General features: G+C 47.9%; 1 protein-coding gene across 2 annotated transcripts in view; it reads right to left on the bottom strand.

Annotated features, from left to right (window-relative positions):
- Positions 1 to 17,172, bottom strand: part of SLC6A8 (solute carrier family 6 member 8) — a 35,457-nt gene that overhangs the window by 6,782 nt on the left and 11,503 nt on the right. For both annotated transcript variants that reach the window (XM_080987370.1, XM_080987371.1), the window contains exons 5-12: positions 16,430 to 16,564; positions 15,716 to 15,819; positions 12,479 to 12,603; positions 8,728 to 8,840; positions 8,422 to 8,559; positions 5,821 to 5,923; positions 2,690 to 2,790; positions 272 to 442 (exon numbers count right to left, since the gene is read on the bottom strand). In XM_080987370.1, the coding sequence (XP_080843496.1) occupies positions 272 to 442; positions 2,690 to 2,790; positions 5,821 to 5,923; positions 8,422 to 8,559; positions 8,728 to 8,840; positions 12,479 to 12,603; positions 15,716 to 15,819; positions 16,430 to 16,564 (990 nt within the window). The remainder of the gene's footprint in view (positions 1 to 271; positions 443 to 2,689; positions 2,791 to 5,820; positions 5,924 to 8,421; positions 8,560 to 8,727; positions 8,841 to 12,478; positions 12,604 to 15,715; positions 15,820 to 16,429; positions 16,565 to 17,172) is intronic.

Raw genomic sequence — 17,172 nt, 5'->3', positions numbered from 1 at the left:
AGGCAGCGCTCAACAGGGTCTGCTGGCAAGGGGCAGGGGCCCTTCTGGCACAACTCATGGCTGCTGCACACTGGGGCAGGTGGGCGTTGAAGCATGCATGGCTTCAGCACATGTCTGCAATCCTCATGGGCTAGAGTGCTTCAGCATGCATTGCCCCCTGGCACACCCCTGGTCATGGTGTGGGATGTTCACCCTCCAGGCTCACCCCCCCCCATTTGAACCTGGGAGTCCTGGGTCTCTTCCATTCTGGAGATCTGGGAAGCAGCCTCACCTCAGCCAGTGTCCCCTTGGCACGGATGAGCTTGTAGAGAGCAGTAAGAGGGACACACAGCATGGAGGATAGTGCGAAGCCCCAGCCGATGGCTTCTCCCCACCAGGGGTAGACGTAGCTGTTGTTGTAGATCAATGGCTTGTAGTAGGCAACATTGAAAAGAAAGACGCCCTGGAAAAGTGGGGGTACGGGGGGGTTGAGAGGTATCAAGTGGTTGTCTGGTGCAGTCAGGTTTGTAACCCCACCTCCCCTCCAAACCTTTCAGTTTTCCTTTCTTTTCTTGCTTAGAAGGAAAATGTTGGTATCCCTCTTTAACATTTTGACCATGTTCTGGTGAATGGACCTATCTCTAGGGAGCATTCAAGTTGTTCTCTAAGGTGTCCACACATCGGGTTTTTGCCATCATGGCTCACACAGCTCTACATACCCAATCAGACACACGGGAGGCACCCAAGATTGCAGCCACTTCCTTTGGGTGACCTTACTTTGTGGACAATGGCTGCTTGCTGTCACAACTGTTGATATAAGCAGGTTTTCCAGCTGCAAAAAGCTGCTCACAACAGCAGCAGCACCTGGGTATGGAAAGTGATTGGGAGCATTCTTGTGATCCTTTGAGAGTGCACACTATAAGTGTGGATGCCTGAGTGTGCAGACCCATGTTTACCACTTGCAGGAGGCAAAGTGTACTGGGACAGATTTAATATTCCCATTTTGCAGGCATGAAGGAAGGCCAAGAGCCACAGCTGAGCTGGAATTTGAACCCAGTTCTCTGCTAGGTTCCAGGGCACCTCTACAGATGTTGCTTGTCAGATCTGTCATGGTGTCTGCCCAGCCTCTGTGAACAAGAACTCACACCTCGCCTCTCTGTCAATGTTACATTTGTATGGAATCTGTTTGGAATCTGTAGAAGTCTAGCAGCCATTACCTCACCGGTAAGGGTTCTTAGATTTCAGGTGTGAAGCATCAATATTTTGATGAGATGAGAACTTTGGTTCTCCCCTTATGTGAGGCTGCAGTCCTGATCCACTGGGCACAGCCCACTAGGTGTCCTTACCCACCCTCACCAGGCTGTGCCTCATTCCACCAGGCCTCACCTCTTGGCACCACCCTTTAGCTCCCAAGCTCCATAACCTGACAACCCAAATCAGCAGTGGCACCAGGTGGGGGAAACATCTGAAGTGGTGGTGTTGGTGGGGCAGAGAAAGAGAGCAAGAATTGGGCACATGTGGTTCTATGGGGACAGATTCTGAGAGGAGAATGCAGAGCACTCTCCTGCTTGAAAACAGCTGTAGCTCTACATTTAGCTGCCAATGGGACTACGGAGAAGATGCAAATATTTTTTGTCTGGAGTTGGCTTCACCATGACCTAGGAAGGGGAGGCAACCACCTCCAACAGAAGACTTTGGGTGCAATTAGGGGCAGCAGAGGGGGAGGCAGACAAAGCAGGCCAAATGCACCATGCAGTTGTCACTCCACGACATGTGAATGCCAGAGAGATAAGATCCAAAATGGTGCATTCACCTTCTCCCTCCTTAGCAATCCCTTGGGAAGTTTGAGTGCACCAGTCTCTGTCTGTTGAAAAGGAGTGGCAGAAGATCACAGTAATTCCTGGTAATGTCAGTGAGTTTTCTGCAGGTGAACTTCCCCAGGGGATTTTGCAGCAGCTTAATTAATAGGAAGGAAAATGTGTCATTTTGGGTTTTCTGCTTCAGGCATCAAAATGTTTTTGCCCAGTCTTGCATCCCTGAAGCACCATTTGTGTGTGTCATGCCACACACCTCTTTTTTTCCTCCTCAGCTTTGCTCATTTTCCTACCACTTATCGCTATGCCTGGAAAAGTTTGAGCCACTAAATCTCTCTCTCTGTGTGTGTGTGCCTGGCTGCTGCTAAAAATGTGAGCAGGGTCAGCAAAAAAAGGCAGCCACTCTTCTCTGAGCTGCAAAAGTGTCACCTGTTGCATTTCTCCCCAAATGATTCAGTGCTTTTGCTCAGGAACAGGACGGCCACCTGACTTGCAGGCAGACTGTAGTTCAGGGGCAGAGCATTTTCTTTCCACACAGAAGTTCTCAGGTTCAATCTCCAGCATCTCCTGGTAGGGCTGAGAATGTTCCTTGTCTGAAACCCTGGAAAGCTGCTGCCTGTCAGTGCAGACAAGCTGAGCTACCAATGGACCTGAGTATGAGGCAGCTCCCGATATGTCCCTTCCTGTGTGTCTTTAGTGGCAGCCAGATTCACACACAGGTGAATCTTTTCCTGCTGGATTTCTGCCTGTCACCCACCAGTTTAAGGCCCAGAAATCCTACTGGGGAACAGTTGAGCTAGGAACATGAAGAGCTTTTATACTGGCGCCCAAGAGATGTCCTTGTATCCACGGCCCACACCACTCTCCCCCCTTAGAATCCCACCCTGGAATATTACCAGGCAGATGAGAGGAGTCAGGAACATCCAGCACCACTTCATCCACAGGGAGGGCCGGTAGCCAATCATGCAGGCAATGTCATCCATGAAACGATCGGCACCTGGAGGAAGTTGGGAGAGCGCATGAGAGCATAGCAAGAGCCCTGCTGGCTCAGAACAAAGGACTGTCCAGGCCAGCATCTTGCTTCCCACAGCAGCTGGTCAGGGGTCGATGGGAGAGCAGGAGGGAATAGCCCTCTCCTGCTGTAGCTCCTCAGCCAATAGTACTCTTGCAGCGGTTCTCAACTTGTGGGTCCCCAGATGTTGTTGGACTACAACTCCCATCATCCCTGAGCTCTGGCCTTGCTAGCTAGGGGTGATGGGAGTTGTAGTTCAACAACATCTGGGGACCCACAGGTTGAGAAAGGCTGTCTTAAGGGAAATGCTGCCTCTTTGAGATGGAGCAAAGGTTTATGATTCTTTGTTCCAACCCCTCCTGGAGCCTCTTGGAAAGCCCTTGGCCCCACGTAGGCAGCCCTGCTCGCCTGCTCCTCCCTCCTCCCTCTCCTAGTTGCTACAGATAAAACAGGAACCTTTCAAGGGCACAGCTCTGCCCAGGAGCCCAGAGAGGAAAGGGAAGTAGAGACACCTATGACTGGGGATGGGGCAGAACAAAACATGCCAGTTTCAACTTTTGCCCACATTTGCTGCACACACAAGGTCACACCTCGTTTTGCTCCCGACCCATTAAGCCAGAGCAATGCTAACCCTGACCTTGAACACACAATCACTAAGTGAGCATGTTCATGTGGAATAGTTACTATTCAGCCCCTTTTAACTGCCCCACTGTGCTTCTAACTATGATGGCTGAAGTGTGCAGCTTGGCCCCACGACTATGAGTGCCCTGCAGCGTGCATGGCCCTGGCACCAAAAATTGTGGGTGCCCAGCCCTTTCATGGGGAATTCTGTGGGTGCTTGGGCACCCAGGGCCCCAGCGAGTTGACAACTATGGCATGAGGTATTGTTTATGTGGGGGAAAGGTGCTTAGTGTTTTCCCTTTGCACTGGAGTGTGAAGTGGGCCTTTTGTGAAATCCACTCTTTTGTTGCTTTTCAGCCACTCAGACTGTGAAATATGTAAGGGAGTTTAGGTGTGTGTTAGCCAGAGGTGGAGCTAGCTGCTGTGGCACCTGGAGCGGCACACATGCTGTGCATCTGGGGGCGGGGTGAGCGTCCCAGGGGGGCGGGGTGGTGATGTCACCCCCCTCAGGGATGACATCTGGGGCAGACCGCACCCCCCACACCCCCTTCCTCTGCCAGTGGTTAGAGCCAGTCCAAATGAGCAGCAGAACATGCGGGTAAACGGTTCCTGGGTTGTTTTAGGCTCCAGATGTGGGTGGGGTTGATGATGAAATGCTCCCTCATATATTTTACAAAGGAGTAAACACACTTGCAAGGAGAAGAATGGTAGTCTGCCCTTTTCTTTGCCAAGCTAGCTATCCGTGGGTATTTCCCCACACGCATCCGGTCATGGGACCTTCCGCTTGCCCCACTGGCAGTCTAAAGTCCAGGAACAGTTCTAGCATGAGACCAACCCTTAAAGCAGGAGTAGGGATGTGGGTGGCACTGTGGGTTAAACCACAGAGCCTAGGGCTTGCTGATCAGAAGGTTGGCGGTTTGAATCCCCGCGACGGGGTGAGCTCCCGTTGCTCGGTCCCTGCTCCTGCCCACCTAGCAGTTCGAAAGCACGTCAAAGTGCAAGTAGATAAATAGGTACTGCTCCAGCGGGAAGGTAAACGGCGTTTCCGTGCACTGCTCTGGTTCGCCAGAAGCGGCTTAGTCATGCTGGCCACATGACCCGGAAGCTGTACACCGGCTCCCTTGGCCAATAAAGCGAGATGAGCACCGCAACCCCAGAGTTGCCTGCGACTGGACCTAACGGTCAGGGGTCCCTTTACCTTTTAGCTAACATGGCACCTTGCAGACATTGTTGGACACCAGCTCCAGCCAGACGGGAGCCAAAGAACACCTGGAGGACACAGCATTGGCTGCCCTTGCTTTAAATCTGTGGCAAGTGACCTTGTGCCATATATTTGCTATACTGACATTTTGCCTGCTGTTTCAAACCAAGGCTGTCATAGTGTTGACCATGTAAACAAATTACACCACTCCATGGTTGTTGGCTCCCTTGGTGCAAATTGAAAGGGCATTTTCACACATCAGTCCTAAATCCCTTTGTGTCTCTTGCACACTGCAGGCAAAAGCTCCCTGGAGCAAAGGTGCCATATAAATGCAATAAATAAAATGAAATACAAGACAGAAAGCTGAAGAGAATAATTTGTAATACAAATGAGCATTCTGGCCAACAGTGTTTTTTGTTTTTGTTTTAAAATCATATTAAAACATCCTCCTTTCACTTGCAAAGTATGTTGGGCGTCTGTGACTTCCAACACTCAAGCAGTGCTGAGTGTCACTCCTGATCTGGCCCTCATATCCCTGCAGTTTATTCCCCAGAGGTTTTTTCCCTCTCCCCATCTGGAAAACAGTGCCAGGTGGGGATAAGGCAGGTGGAAAGGCTCAGTGACACACAGACTCAATGCCCCTCAATTCCCCACAAGCCAACAGAAAACATTTATGTTTAAAAACATGAGTCTGCCCTGGCCACATGCAGTTTGAGGTCCCGTCTACACTATGCATTTAAAGCAGCATTGTGTCACTAGGAACAGAATCCTGGGAACTGTAGTTTGTTAAGGGTGCCGAGTGTAGTTAGGAGACCCCTATTCCCCTCTCAGAGCTACAATTCTCAGAGTTCTCTGGGGAAAATAATAGATTGTTAAATCACTCTGGGAATTCTGTGAAGGTAGCATGGGGGGGCAGGTTGTGTTCTGTATGCTGCCCGGTGTTTGCTACAAATAGTAATTGAGCCACTCTCCAAAGGTGGCACCCATCTTAAATGCAACAGTGGTCTCCCTCTTCACCCAAGAAGACTAGAAACATTTTCTCCAATTTATCCAGAGTGCAGCCTGTACACATCTGTGACGACCAGCTGGCATTCTGGGGGACCAGCATGCAGTGTCAACATTTGCGACTGCTTCTCTGTTTAGCCAATTGAGTTCCCCCCACTCTTCCAAACAGGGACACAACTTGATCTTACCGTAAACCCAGCCGACTGCTATGCACTCCCAGAAGGCCTGCCAGAGAAGGGTCGTGCCACTTGCCGAGTAGTAATCAAATAGCTGGAAGACATACATACCCCCCTGGGCGGAGGGCCTGGGTGTGAGGTTCGCAGGGCACAACAAAATGCTTATCCAGTGGCTTCTTGTTCCCAGCACCTGGCTCCTACCATCCCACACCTCCCTTCAACATTCCTGAAGCACCTCCATTCTTCTAACTAGGGGGTCAGCCTTACTTCTTAGCAGTGGTTCAGAGCAGCTCATTTCTCCACAGCAGGAGCAACACTTCTTTTCCTGGCACTGCTTTGGGGAACCCCCTTCTCCTGCTTAGGGACAGCAAGGAGTGGAGAAAGGAAGAACAGCAGTGCGGGGAGGCAGGTGCTGAAGAGGATGGCTGGCCCACAGGCAAAGGGGTCTGTGGCAAGAGAAGGTAGGCATGTCAAAGGCCTGAGGTGGTGAATATAAATTGTGCATCCTTCCACCATGTACGCACACCCTGTGGCAACAGTGGTGCTTCTGGGATTCCCCTGCACCTGTCAGGGGCTGCAGGACAGGCTGCATCTGGGAATCCCAGGCTGTCCTTACTCCTTTCTTCAGGGTGATGTCACTGCCCAAATACGGGCACCAAGGGAAGACTGTCAATAAAGGACTCCCTGCCCACATGATCACAGGGTGCTTGTTGCAGCTGACCTGATGGCTTAGTCGTTTGAGCCTCACCTCACCCTCAGTCATGTGCTCTGATTACAATTAATGTGCTCTGGCACACAGTTCAGGAATCTCATAGCAGAGGGTTTGTGCCTAAAAATAGGAGCGGCCACCTTCTTGCTGCACTTAACAGACATAACTGCCTCTGCTTCAAAAACTGAATTCCAGTGCAACCCATGCCATGTCTTTCAGAAGTATGTCCTACTGAATTTAACAAGGCTTGCTCCAAGGTAAGCAGGTTAGGACTGCAGCCTTATTGCCAATGGTTCAGGTGGGCTGTCCACCATTTATTTTTTTTTAAAAAATTAAGCATCACCTGTACATATTTGAAATTAAATGTTTGTGCAGTACTCTGCTTTAATATTTATTTTTTAAAGCTCAGATCAGTTTTTTTAAAGTTCAAAAATTGCCCAGGGGAGAGGGAAATGGTATTGTGATGTCTAAGCCACCAGCCAATCAGTACTGTGCACAGCCAGTTGCTCCCAACTCACTGGACAGTTTTCCTTGGGCCTGGTTCTGAAAAGGAATAGGTACACCCAACAGCCACCAGAAGTGGTGAGGGCACTTCTAGAGCACAGCGGCCATTGATTCTAAGCCCATCTGTTTGCACACTTAAGCAAAGGACAGCTGGCAGGTGCAGTTGTGGTAACAAAGGCATAGCAGAGGCCCTTGATAAGCTACTTAATCAGGCAGGGGCGTGAAGAGGGAGCATGAGGCCCCAGGCAGCTCCAGGATCTTGTGTCAATTTTTTCTGACCTCAGCTGATAGCTATTCACTGCCAGATCTGCCTATACTCTCTGACCGTAAAGCCAACCCCTTTCCTGCTTTGCGAGGAGATCTCTTTGTCAGGTCACTTATACCTTCGCGTAGCTCCCCTGAACAAGACCATTAGTCTATTTTGGACACTGGCACACAAGGTGAGCCAGCCTTAATAGATCAAGGTAAAGGCGCCTCAGCTGCTGTGTACAGTCATTAAACCAATGACTGAGAAACACTTATACTGAGTGGAGCCCCTATAGATCCCTTTTTGGAAATTAGGGCCTTGCAGAACATGCCCTGTTAAGTTAAGCCAGGCTTCTTACAAGATTTCAGCAACAATTGGATTCCACCTAAGTCCTGAGATGCATTGCAAAATAAGCTTCACTAAACCTGAACTGTTACATAACTCAGATCTAAAGTCTTGCAGGCAGATTGCAGCCACTTTGCCAGCAAGTAGAACAACAGAGACTCAAATCTTTCCAGCCTGAAAGCCATATCAATGCATCTTTTTGCTTTGTTCTGTTCTAGCATGTGTTTAGGAATAATTGGCAATTAAAATTTTACTACACGTTTTTTTTTTTTTGCTTTGCTTGTATTCTGGATCTGACTGTGAGAGCAGCAGGAGGAGCCCAAATTTACTAGCAACAATATTAGCGACCTTGGACCACAGATTTTGGGTGCCATTAAAGGATGATGGAATACAATCTACTGAGAACTTGAGACCAAGGGCAACTAGGAAGCTGCATTCTCTGCTCCCCTGGAAGAACATCGGGGCAAAGGAAACATCAGCACCACACATCAGCCAGAGAGGGAGAAGCAGCAGGGAGCTTCTTTCCTCCTATCCTTCCAGAAAGAAACACTCTGTTCCAGCTGCCCTGGGAGAGCAGAGCAAAGGAAAGCTAAGGACTGCCAGGACTATGTAGATTTTAGGAGATATGTGTGTGTGCGCAAATCTTATTGCAATGGATTGTAAATCGCCTTGAGGATCTTTGATAGAAAAGTGGGGTATAAATCTTCTACATAAACAAAATCTCCTGCACCAAGTCCTCCTCATTCATTCCAGTGATGCTTGTGCAGGGAGAAGGTCACAGTGAGGGAGGTCCTCTGTTGTATTATACCTCGGTCACCATGGACAGCTCAAGGAAGAAGCAGACAGCACAGGAAACAGCCACAATGACCTCTCGCTGGAATCGGAAGGTGTAGGTGGCTGGGAAGAAATCCAGGATACCAGTGATAAAGCCTTCGACGCCCACGAACTGTGGAGGTGGGGAGTGAGATATAAGAGCAAGGCGATTGGAGAAAGAAGGAAGGAAAATAGTAAGATGTCGGGCAATGTGCTTGCTTTGCCCTCCCCTCCTCCTTCATGAAAACACTCTGCTTCTTGGCTACTTCCCGCCCTGCCCTCCCCGCCCCCAAACTCTCACCTGGCTATCCAAGCCCAGGAGCAGCAGCATGAAGAAAAAGAGGGCAGCCCAGAGTGGAGCGACAGGCATCAGAGTGACAGCTCGTGGGTAGGCGATAAATGCCAGGCCAGGCCCTGGGAAGAGGGGAGGAAGGAAGAGACAATCTTAGAATGCTGGAACATGTGGATCCCATTAAGGGAAGTTGGGGCTGTATTCAACCAAGAGTTACATTAAGGAACCTTAGTTAGCGATGCCCATTAACTTCAATGGGTTTACTCTGAGTAGAACTAGTGTTGACTACCAGCCTCAGTCACACGTACCTCATGCAAGCACTGATGTTGGCACCTAGGGCAGAAGTCCATCTCTATAAATGTCTGGCACACATTTAGTAACAATAAAGCAAGCCTCTAGTTACCAGGGCTGCAGAAATGAGGTGGCCACTCCAGCTGCCAAGGGCTCAGAGCTCTACACAGCTTTCTGGTTCTCCTCCGGTTTGAAGTGGAGCAAATTATGCATGATTGACTTGAATAATTTATTGGACCTACTACATTGGCATCAAACCAGAATTCGATGGCTGCTGAGTTCAGGCGGTCCTGGTGATTCCTACACAGTTTTATTGTTGTGCAATGCAAGTGCTGGAGTGGGCTTTGACTTTCACATTCAGCATCCAAAGGATCTCAGCATTCATTTTCCTCCCTCAAAACAAAACCCGTTTCAAGCCCTTATGGGCTTTGAAGGATGTGGGCAGCACATACTAAGATATTACGAACTAGAAAGAGGGAGGGTTGGAGGAAAAGTACCATTATTCAGATTGCTATGTAGCTTTTTGCCCTTCTCATGACAAGCAGGGTCTAACCATCCGTTATGCAAAATAAGCCAATATAAATCCGCAGAAGTCTCAGAATTTAGCTTTCCTTAGAACACAGTATCAATCAATCATAAATTTATTTCTTTTCCAAATTGGACTATCAAAGCGTGAAATGGCATTCAACTATGGTTTACTCAGAGGAGACACAATGAAATGAATGAACATGACTAAGTTAGGTCCATTAATTTCAATATGCCTGGTCTGAGCAAAACTTAGTTGAATACCAAGCATGGTGTTTTATCACTGATAAGACAAAAAAAAATACTCACAAACAGCATCTTTAAAAGCAACACAAATCAGTGTATATAAAATGATGTGTGGGGGAGAGAAATCAAATTAATCAAAACACTTAAATTCCAACTTCTGTAATTGGCCATAAAGAAAAATGATATACAGTAAATCCATACCTAGCTTTAACAGCAGCAAGGCCAAAACAACAACAAGAGTACTTTATATATGGGCAAAATATTAATCCCATCCACAACATAAATAAACTCAAACCTAAGTTGGACAGGTCATATGTAACAAACCCTTTTTGTTATTATTTCTGCATCAGATCATAAACTGGACAAATAAAGAGATACGAAGAAGATCCTCTAACTCATTTCCTCCAGTTTAAAAGAATTTCTGCTCTTTTGGTATCCTCATATAATTAAGTGCATTTCCATCTCCAGTAGCCACAAACCAAAGGAATCTAAAGGGCTTTCCTGAGATGGGTGTCCTAGAACTCTATTGAGTAACATTCAGGTTGAAATGTTTTCTTAGCACAGGAAAAAACCACGCGAGAAGGTGAAGACTTCTAAACTATGTGCTGACTAAAACCAGCAGCAGTGCAGAATATGCGCTACCTTTTACTAGAGGTTAGTTGTTGTTCAGAGTTTACACAGCTCTAGCTATCCAAACATGTTTTAATACAGGCATGGGAGACCAGTGGCTCTCCAAACATTGTTAGACTCCAACTCCCATCATCCCTGACCATTGGCATAGATGGGCATGATGAGAGCTGGAGTCCAACCAAAAAGAGAAGGCAAAACTGCCCAACACCTACTTTGCCTCTGTCTTCCCCCAAAAGGAAAGCAGTGCCCAACTTGGTGATAACAGAATAAACGACACAAGAAGCCCAAGATAGGAAAAGAGGTGCTAAGGGAACATCTTGCTACTTTGAATGAATTCAGATCTCCAGGGCCTCAGGAGCTGCACCCAAGGGGACTAAAAGAGCTTGTAATCTCAGAGGCTCTGTCTATAATCTTTGAGAATTCCTGGAGAACAGGTGAGGTCCCCGTAGCTTAGAGGAGGGGTGTGAGCACTTAGAAAAGGATGCTGTGATTAGTAAAATCCAGCACAGGTTTCTTGAAAACAAGTCATGCCAGACAAATCTCATTTCTTTTTTAAAAAAAAAGATTTACAAGCTAGGTGTATCAGGGGAATGCTGTGGATACAGTGTATATTGATTTCAGCAACATTTTTGACAAAGTCCCCCAGAATACTCTTGTGGAAAAGTTAGTAAAATGTGGGCTAGACAAGGTAACTGTTAGGTGGATTTGTTGCTGGTTGACTGATCAAACCCAAAGAGTACTCATTAATGGCTCCTCATCATCCTGGAAAAAAGTGGCAAGTGAGGTGCCGCAGGGTTCTGTCCTGAGCTGGTTGTTGTTCAATGTCTTTATAAATGACTTGGATAATGGAACTGAGGGGATGCTCATCAAATTTGCAGATGACTCCCAAACTAGCAGGTAGCTAATGCCAAAGAAGACACAATGAGGATTCAATACGACCTTAACAGATTGAAGAACAGGGCCAAAAGTAACAAAATGAATTTCAGTAGGGCCAAATGTAAGGTTGTGCACTTAGGCAGGAATAACCTGGTGCACAAATGTAATGTGGGGGGCACCTGGCTTGCTAATAGTACACATGAAAAGGATCTGGGGGTCTTAGTAGACCACAAGCTTAACGTGAGTCAACAGTGTGATGCAGCAGCGCAAAAAAAAGAAAGAAAAAGCTACTGATATTTTAGGTTGCATCAACAGAATTATAGTGTCTCAATCATGAGAAGTAATAGTCCTGCTCTATTCTGCCTTGGTCAGACCACACCTGCAGTCCGGTGTCCAGTTGTGGGCACCACAATTTAAGGATATTGACAAGCTGGAACATGTGCCGAGGAGGGCAACCAAGATGATTAAGGGTCTGAAAACTAAGCCTTATGAGGAACGGTGGAGGGAGTTGGGCGTGTTTAGCCCGGAAAAGAGTAGATTGAGAGGAGATGTGATAGCCATCTTCAAATATCTAAAGAGCTGTCATGTGGAAGATGGAGCAAGTTTGTTTTCTCCTGCTCTGGTGGGTAGGACTCGAATTAATGGTTTCAAGTTACAAGAAACAACATTCTGACTAAACACCAGGAAGAACTTCTTGACAGTAAGAATTGTGGAATGGTCTCCCTTGGAAGGTGGTGGACTCTCCTTCCTTTGAGGTGGAGGCTTTTAAGCAGAAGTTGGATGGTCATCTGTCATGGATGCTTTAGTTTGAGATTCCTGCATTGAAGGGTGTTGGACTCTGTGACCCTCGGGGTCCCTTCCAGCTCTATGGTTCTATAGCATATGACAGGCCACAATTTCCCCTTTCCTGCTCTGAATCAGTTACCTTTTTTAGTAAAATATTAGCCTTCCTTGCACCCTTTGTCAGGCCCACTTGAGCTGCCTTGTGGCTTACAGCACAGTGGCCTCTCGCCAGCTGGGAAGGGAATGAATGCCAAGTTCCAGTTATGGAGAGATTTAAATGACAGGTAGCCACCCCAACATGAGGAGAACCATGGGGTTCCCCGTCCCATAACTACCTCTTGCAGAGTAGTAGTCAACCCAGCATCTCAGTCCCCGAGGAGACTCTGTGACAGGTGGTCTGAGCACTCACCAGATTCAGCTACCTTGGAGATATCAACTCCTTGTTCTGCTGCCATGAAGCCCAGAATGGAGAAGACCACAAAGCCAGAGAAGAAGCTGGTCCCACTATTGATCAGAGCCAGGATGATGGCATCTCTGGGGAGGGAAGGCAAAATAGCTATCAACTGGGGCTGCAGGCTGGCATGGAAGAGAAGAGAGGAGAGAGGAGAGGAAAGGCATTTGTGCTGCCTGAGAACCTGGAGAACGGTTGCCAATCGGTGGTGAGCCAGATGGACCATTGCTCTGGCTCTCGACAAGGCAGCTTCCTTTCCAATCAAAAGCAGACGCAAAAGAGGGACTTCCTTAGCAATGCAATGAAAGGCCCAAAGGACTTTCATCAACAAATGCATTCACCATCTCGTCAGCTGCAAATATCCATTTTACACTGGTGGGCAACATTCAAGGACCAGATAATACTCTACTGTGAAGCATATAACTCCATCATATATCAAATGAGGCACCTGAACACACATGTTTTTCAATGGGTTTAGGCGTGTCTAATCAGGCTGCGAATGGAGTAGCAGCAGGTGGGAGGCCTTTTGACATGACATACCTGCATACATATGCATGTGGCATGCTGGTGGGAGGGAACCTATGGCTGGGAGCCTAGAACCAGTAGCAGCAGGAAGCATGGAGATAGAGGCAAGTGGGAGTGGGGTTTCAGAGTCTGCTTGTGGGATCGGGAGATGCGTTGGGAGGGAGACTGTATCTCTAAGCCCAGCACAATCAGCAGCAGGAGGCGTAGAGGCAGGAAGACTCACTGAGTGTTTGGAAGCACATGCATGTGATGGAGGTCACGTCAGGAGGAGTCTATGTGCTGGCAGCAGGAGGCAACACAGAGATGGAGATCAGGCAGGGAGACCTTAAGAGTGTCCAGCCATGAACATGTGGCAGGAAGTTGGATTGTGCTGCTATATCCAGGGATGGGGAAACAGTGGTCCTCCATATACTGTGGATTACCATTCCCATCATGCCTCACCACTGGCCACACTGGCTTGTTGGGGGCCGGGGGGAGATTGACAAAATCTGGAAGATACCAGGTCCCCATCTCTGGCTTTAACCCAACATCAGCAAGAGGAGGGAGTGCAGAGAGGAAGGAACTTTGAGAACCGAAAGGCTTGCTTGCCCATCATTCTCCTCCACAAGGGCTCCCCACCCACAGAGCTTGGCTTGAGCGAACATCCAGAAACCTGTCACAGGACCTACAGCTTCTCCTAGTTGTTGTATCCTTAATGCATTTGGTGAGACTTGCATGTGTGCATATGAGGCAATGATTAAATACAGGTGCGCAGCAAAAATATTCAGTTTGGTGGCTTCCCTGTCTCCTTTTGTGATCCTCTACGCTGTCTACTCAGGAGTAAGTCCCAGTGACTTCATTGGGACTTATTCCCAGGTAAGTGTGCACTCGTAGAAATGCTTCCTGGGAGTAAGCTCCAAAAAAACCAGTGGGATTTCTGAGTAGACACATACCTGGGATTGTGATGGAAATCTTCCAGGAGCAGAAATGTTTGGCAGCAGTGGATGATTTGGAAGGTATCTGCAATTGAGAACATTTCCCGCACTGTTTCATTTTCAGTAGACTCAGTATTGCAATCAGTGAGTGTTCCCTATAATCAGTCCTAGGCAAAATGAAATTGATTCAGAGAACCATCTTGGATTGGGGGGGAGGGCAGGGGCGGTTCAAAACAGTTGCCAGTGGTTTGACTGCCAGTAGAATGGCTATAAAGAAATGAAGGCAGAGCTGCTCCTGCGGCACCATTCATAGTTGCATAGAAGAGGGAATTCCGGTGAGGCTTGTCATTTGCTTCTATACACCTGTTAAAGGTGTGTTTGAATTACATCTCCAAGCCAGCCCCAGCCAGTACATGCTAGCTGAGACTGATGGGAGTGCTAGTCGAAAATATCTGCAGGGCTCCTGGTTGGCAAAGTCTGGTGTAGAAAGAGGAGCCCTGCCCTCTCTGGCACCTGCCCACCTCCATTGTCAAGCAAGTCTCCTCCAGCACCACGACCAAGTGACGCCCCACTGTGTCAAGCCTTCTGAAGAGTTTTGATGATCCTGCATAGAATTCGGTTGTGCCTAATAACTTGTCCCATTTCAGTTTACAGAAATAACATTTTATAATTGCTTTCCTTTGATGAACACATTGTTGTTGTTGGCATCCATCTGTCTCGAGAAACAATAGAGTGGACCTCCAGGTGTGAAGTCAAATCGCTGCATTAGCAGCACTGAAACGCAAGCCTGGGCTGTGCGTATGGAAGTCCTGGGCTGCCCGGACAACCCTGCTCTTGGCCTCGCTGATGTAGTCAAATGACACATCATTTCCCTGCCCTGCCCTGATGCCATCATACATAATAACTTCCATTCTACATAGGAGAAAAGGGAGAGTGCTCACCAGCCACAAAATTATTATGTACTATTTTATTACTGGGTGATTGCTGTTTTATTACTAGATGGAAGTCGTTCTGCATACTGGACAAGTCAGTCAAGTAGGGTAGACATCTAGCATTGCCAAACTAGCCAGAAAAACCAGCAAATGGCGTGGCTGTCTCTTGCATTTTGCAAAACTCCCTGTTTGAGATGCAGAAATCAACAGGTGATACATTTTGTGGGATGGAGATAAACAGACACAACTTGCTAATAGATGAAGATCAAGCTATGATTGGCTACAGCTGAAGGCTGAAAAAATCAGTTTTTATGAGTTGCCTACACATCAAGTCATTGTTATGGGGCAAAGGTGTTGAACAATGGAGAAGATTGTGTGGGGAGGGGTGACGTTCTCTTTTGCTGGAGGATTTTAAGCCCGGGGGGGGGGGGCCCTTCAGATGTTGTTGGTCTCCAACTCCCATGAGCCCCAGCCAGCATGGCCACAAGTTCCCCATCCCAGATTTAAGCAGAGGTAAGATTGCCATCTGTCAGGATGCTGGGATTGCACCTGGTCTTGCTGATCCCTCCCGTGTCAAGCAGGGTGTTGGATTTTATGTCCTCTAAGCAACTTTCCAACTATGAATTTATGATATCCACAATTCAACCGGTCCAGGTTTTTCATGCCTGGAGATAATGTGTTTTGTCTGTTGAATTTCCACCTGCCATGCAGCTGTTAAAGGGACAGGAGCCCAGCTAGCAGAGGTGGGGAAATGATGGCAACCCTACAGGGCATAGCATATTTTTCCTATGCCCTGCCTGGTTGCATAGGAAATGGGATCTCACTTATAGCAATTGTTGTTGAACCGGTTATAGCTGCCCAGGGCAGTGAGTGCCCCCAGTCCTATGGCATACGAGAAAAAGATTTGGGTCCCAGCATCGATCCACACCTGGGAGAGAAAAAGAGAGAGAGAGAGAGAGATTGAGGTATGACAGGGAAGAGCCCAGGAGTCCTGGCTTCAACCCCTTCTCAAGAGAGTTGCCAACTTTTCAACCAGCCAAGGCTATTGTGCCCTTAACAGCAGCTTGATCTGTATTACCTGACAGGCAATACATTTGTATTTATGTTTTGAAATACTTCAGTTACAGCTGCAGCCCTCTGTAGGCTAGTGGCTACTTTTGGAGTAAACTGCCTAACAAATCACTGACGCAGAGCTATTTGGTTGCAATAAATTGGGATTTGTATAACTGGTGCCCATACATTTATCTCCTGCACCTGCTGGACTTTTGCTTGTTTTCTGTTTTGTGGTGCTGCGCTTGTGGTGTGTTCAGGGTTGAGGAACCTGAGGCCCTCTAAATGTTGTTGGATTCCAACACCATCATCCCCCACCATTGGCCACGCTGGCTGGGGACGAAGGGAGTTGGGAGCCCAACCACACCCAAAGGGTCTTGCTCACTTCTGTGCTGCTTCCTGCATTCTAAGTTGCTCTTAATGCTACAGAGGCTGGTTAACAAGTTGGCAACCCTACTGCTGCCCTCACAACTGCGCTTCCCACTTACCTGAGGGGAGGCCAGTTTGGACCAGTCGGGTTTGAGATAGTAGATTATCCCATCCTGAGCTCCAGGCAGCATCACCCCTCGGATTAGCAGTATAATGAGCACCACGTAAGGGAATGTAGCAGTGAAGTAGACAATCTGTGTTGAAAAAGGAGATGAGGGGCAGGAGAGTGTTACGCCTGAAAAGAAAAGGCTTTGCTTTTCAGGTTTCTGCTCAGTATTGGGAATGCAATGGGGCAGGAGGTGGTGGTGGGGAACATGTGCAAGATGACTTGGGAAAAGCTTTGGATTTTTGGCAAAGGAATAGCTTAAGTACCTCCTTGGAGCACTTCCTTGGAGTAACATTGCCAAGGGGCACAAATTATTGATATTTTGCAGTGGCTGCTTTTTAAACTGGCCATCCTCCTGCACTTTTAGCAGCAGTGTGACATGGAGTCAGGTGGCCAGTGAAGCTTCCCCACTGGGTAAGATGCCCCAAATCCTTTGAAACACTTCAAAGGATTTGAAACACTTCATTGTAAACTACAATGCCCATAATTCTTTGAGGGAAAGGATGTGCTTTGAGTGTGCTTTAAAGGTACAGTTTGCATGCAGCATCTATGTATGTGCTGTGATGTGGGGAACGGCTAACCATCTGCGCTTCTGCCTCAGGTGGCAAAATAGCTTGTGTCTCAGCCCTGGACTGAAGACCTCCACACGTATGGATTGCCCAGGCCCAGTTGTCACACATACGCACCCCTAAACTG

The sequence above is a fragment of the Podarcis pityusensis genome, assembly GCF_964106645.2.
Source record: "Podarcis pityusensis genome assembly, chromosome: 17".
NCBI lineage: Eukaryota > Metazoa > Chordata > Lepidosauria > Squamata > Lacertidae > Podarcis > Podarcis pityusensis.
This window is presented reverse-complemented; position numbering and strand designations above follow the sequence as displayed.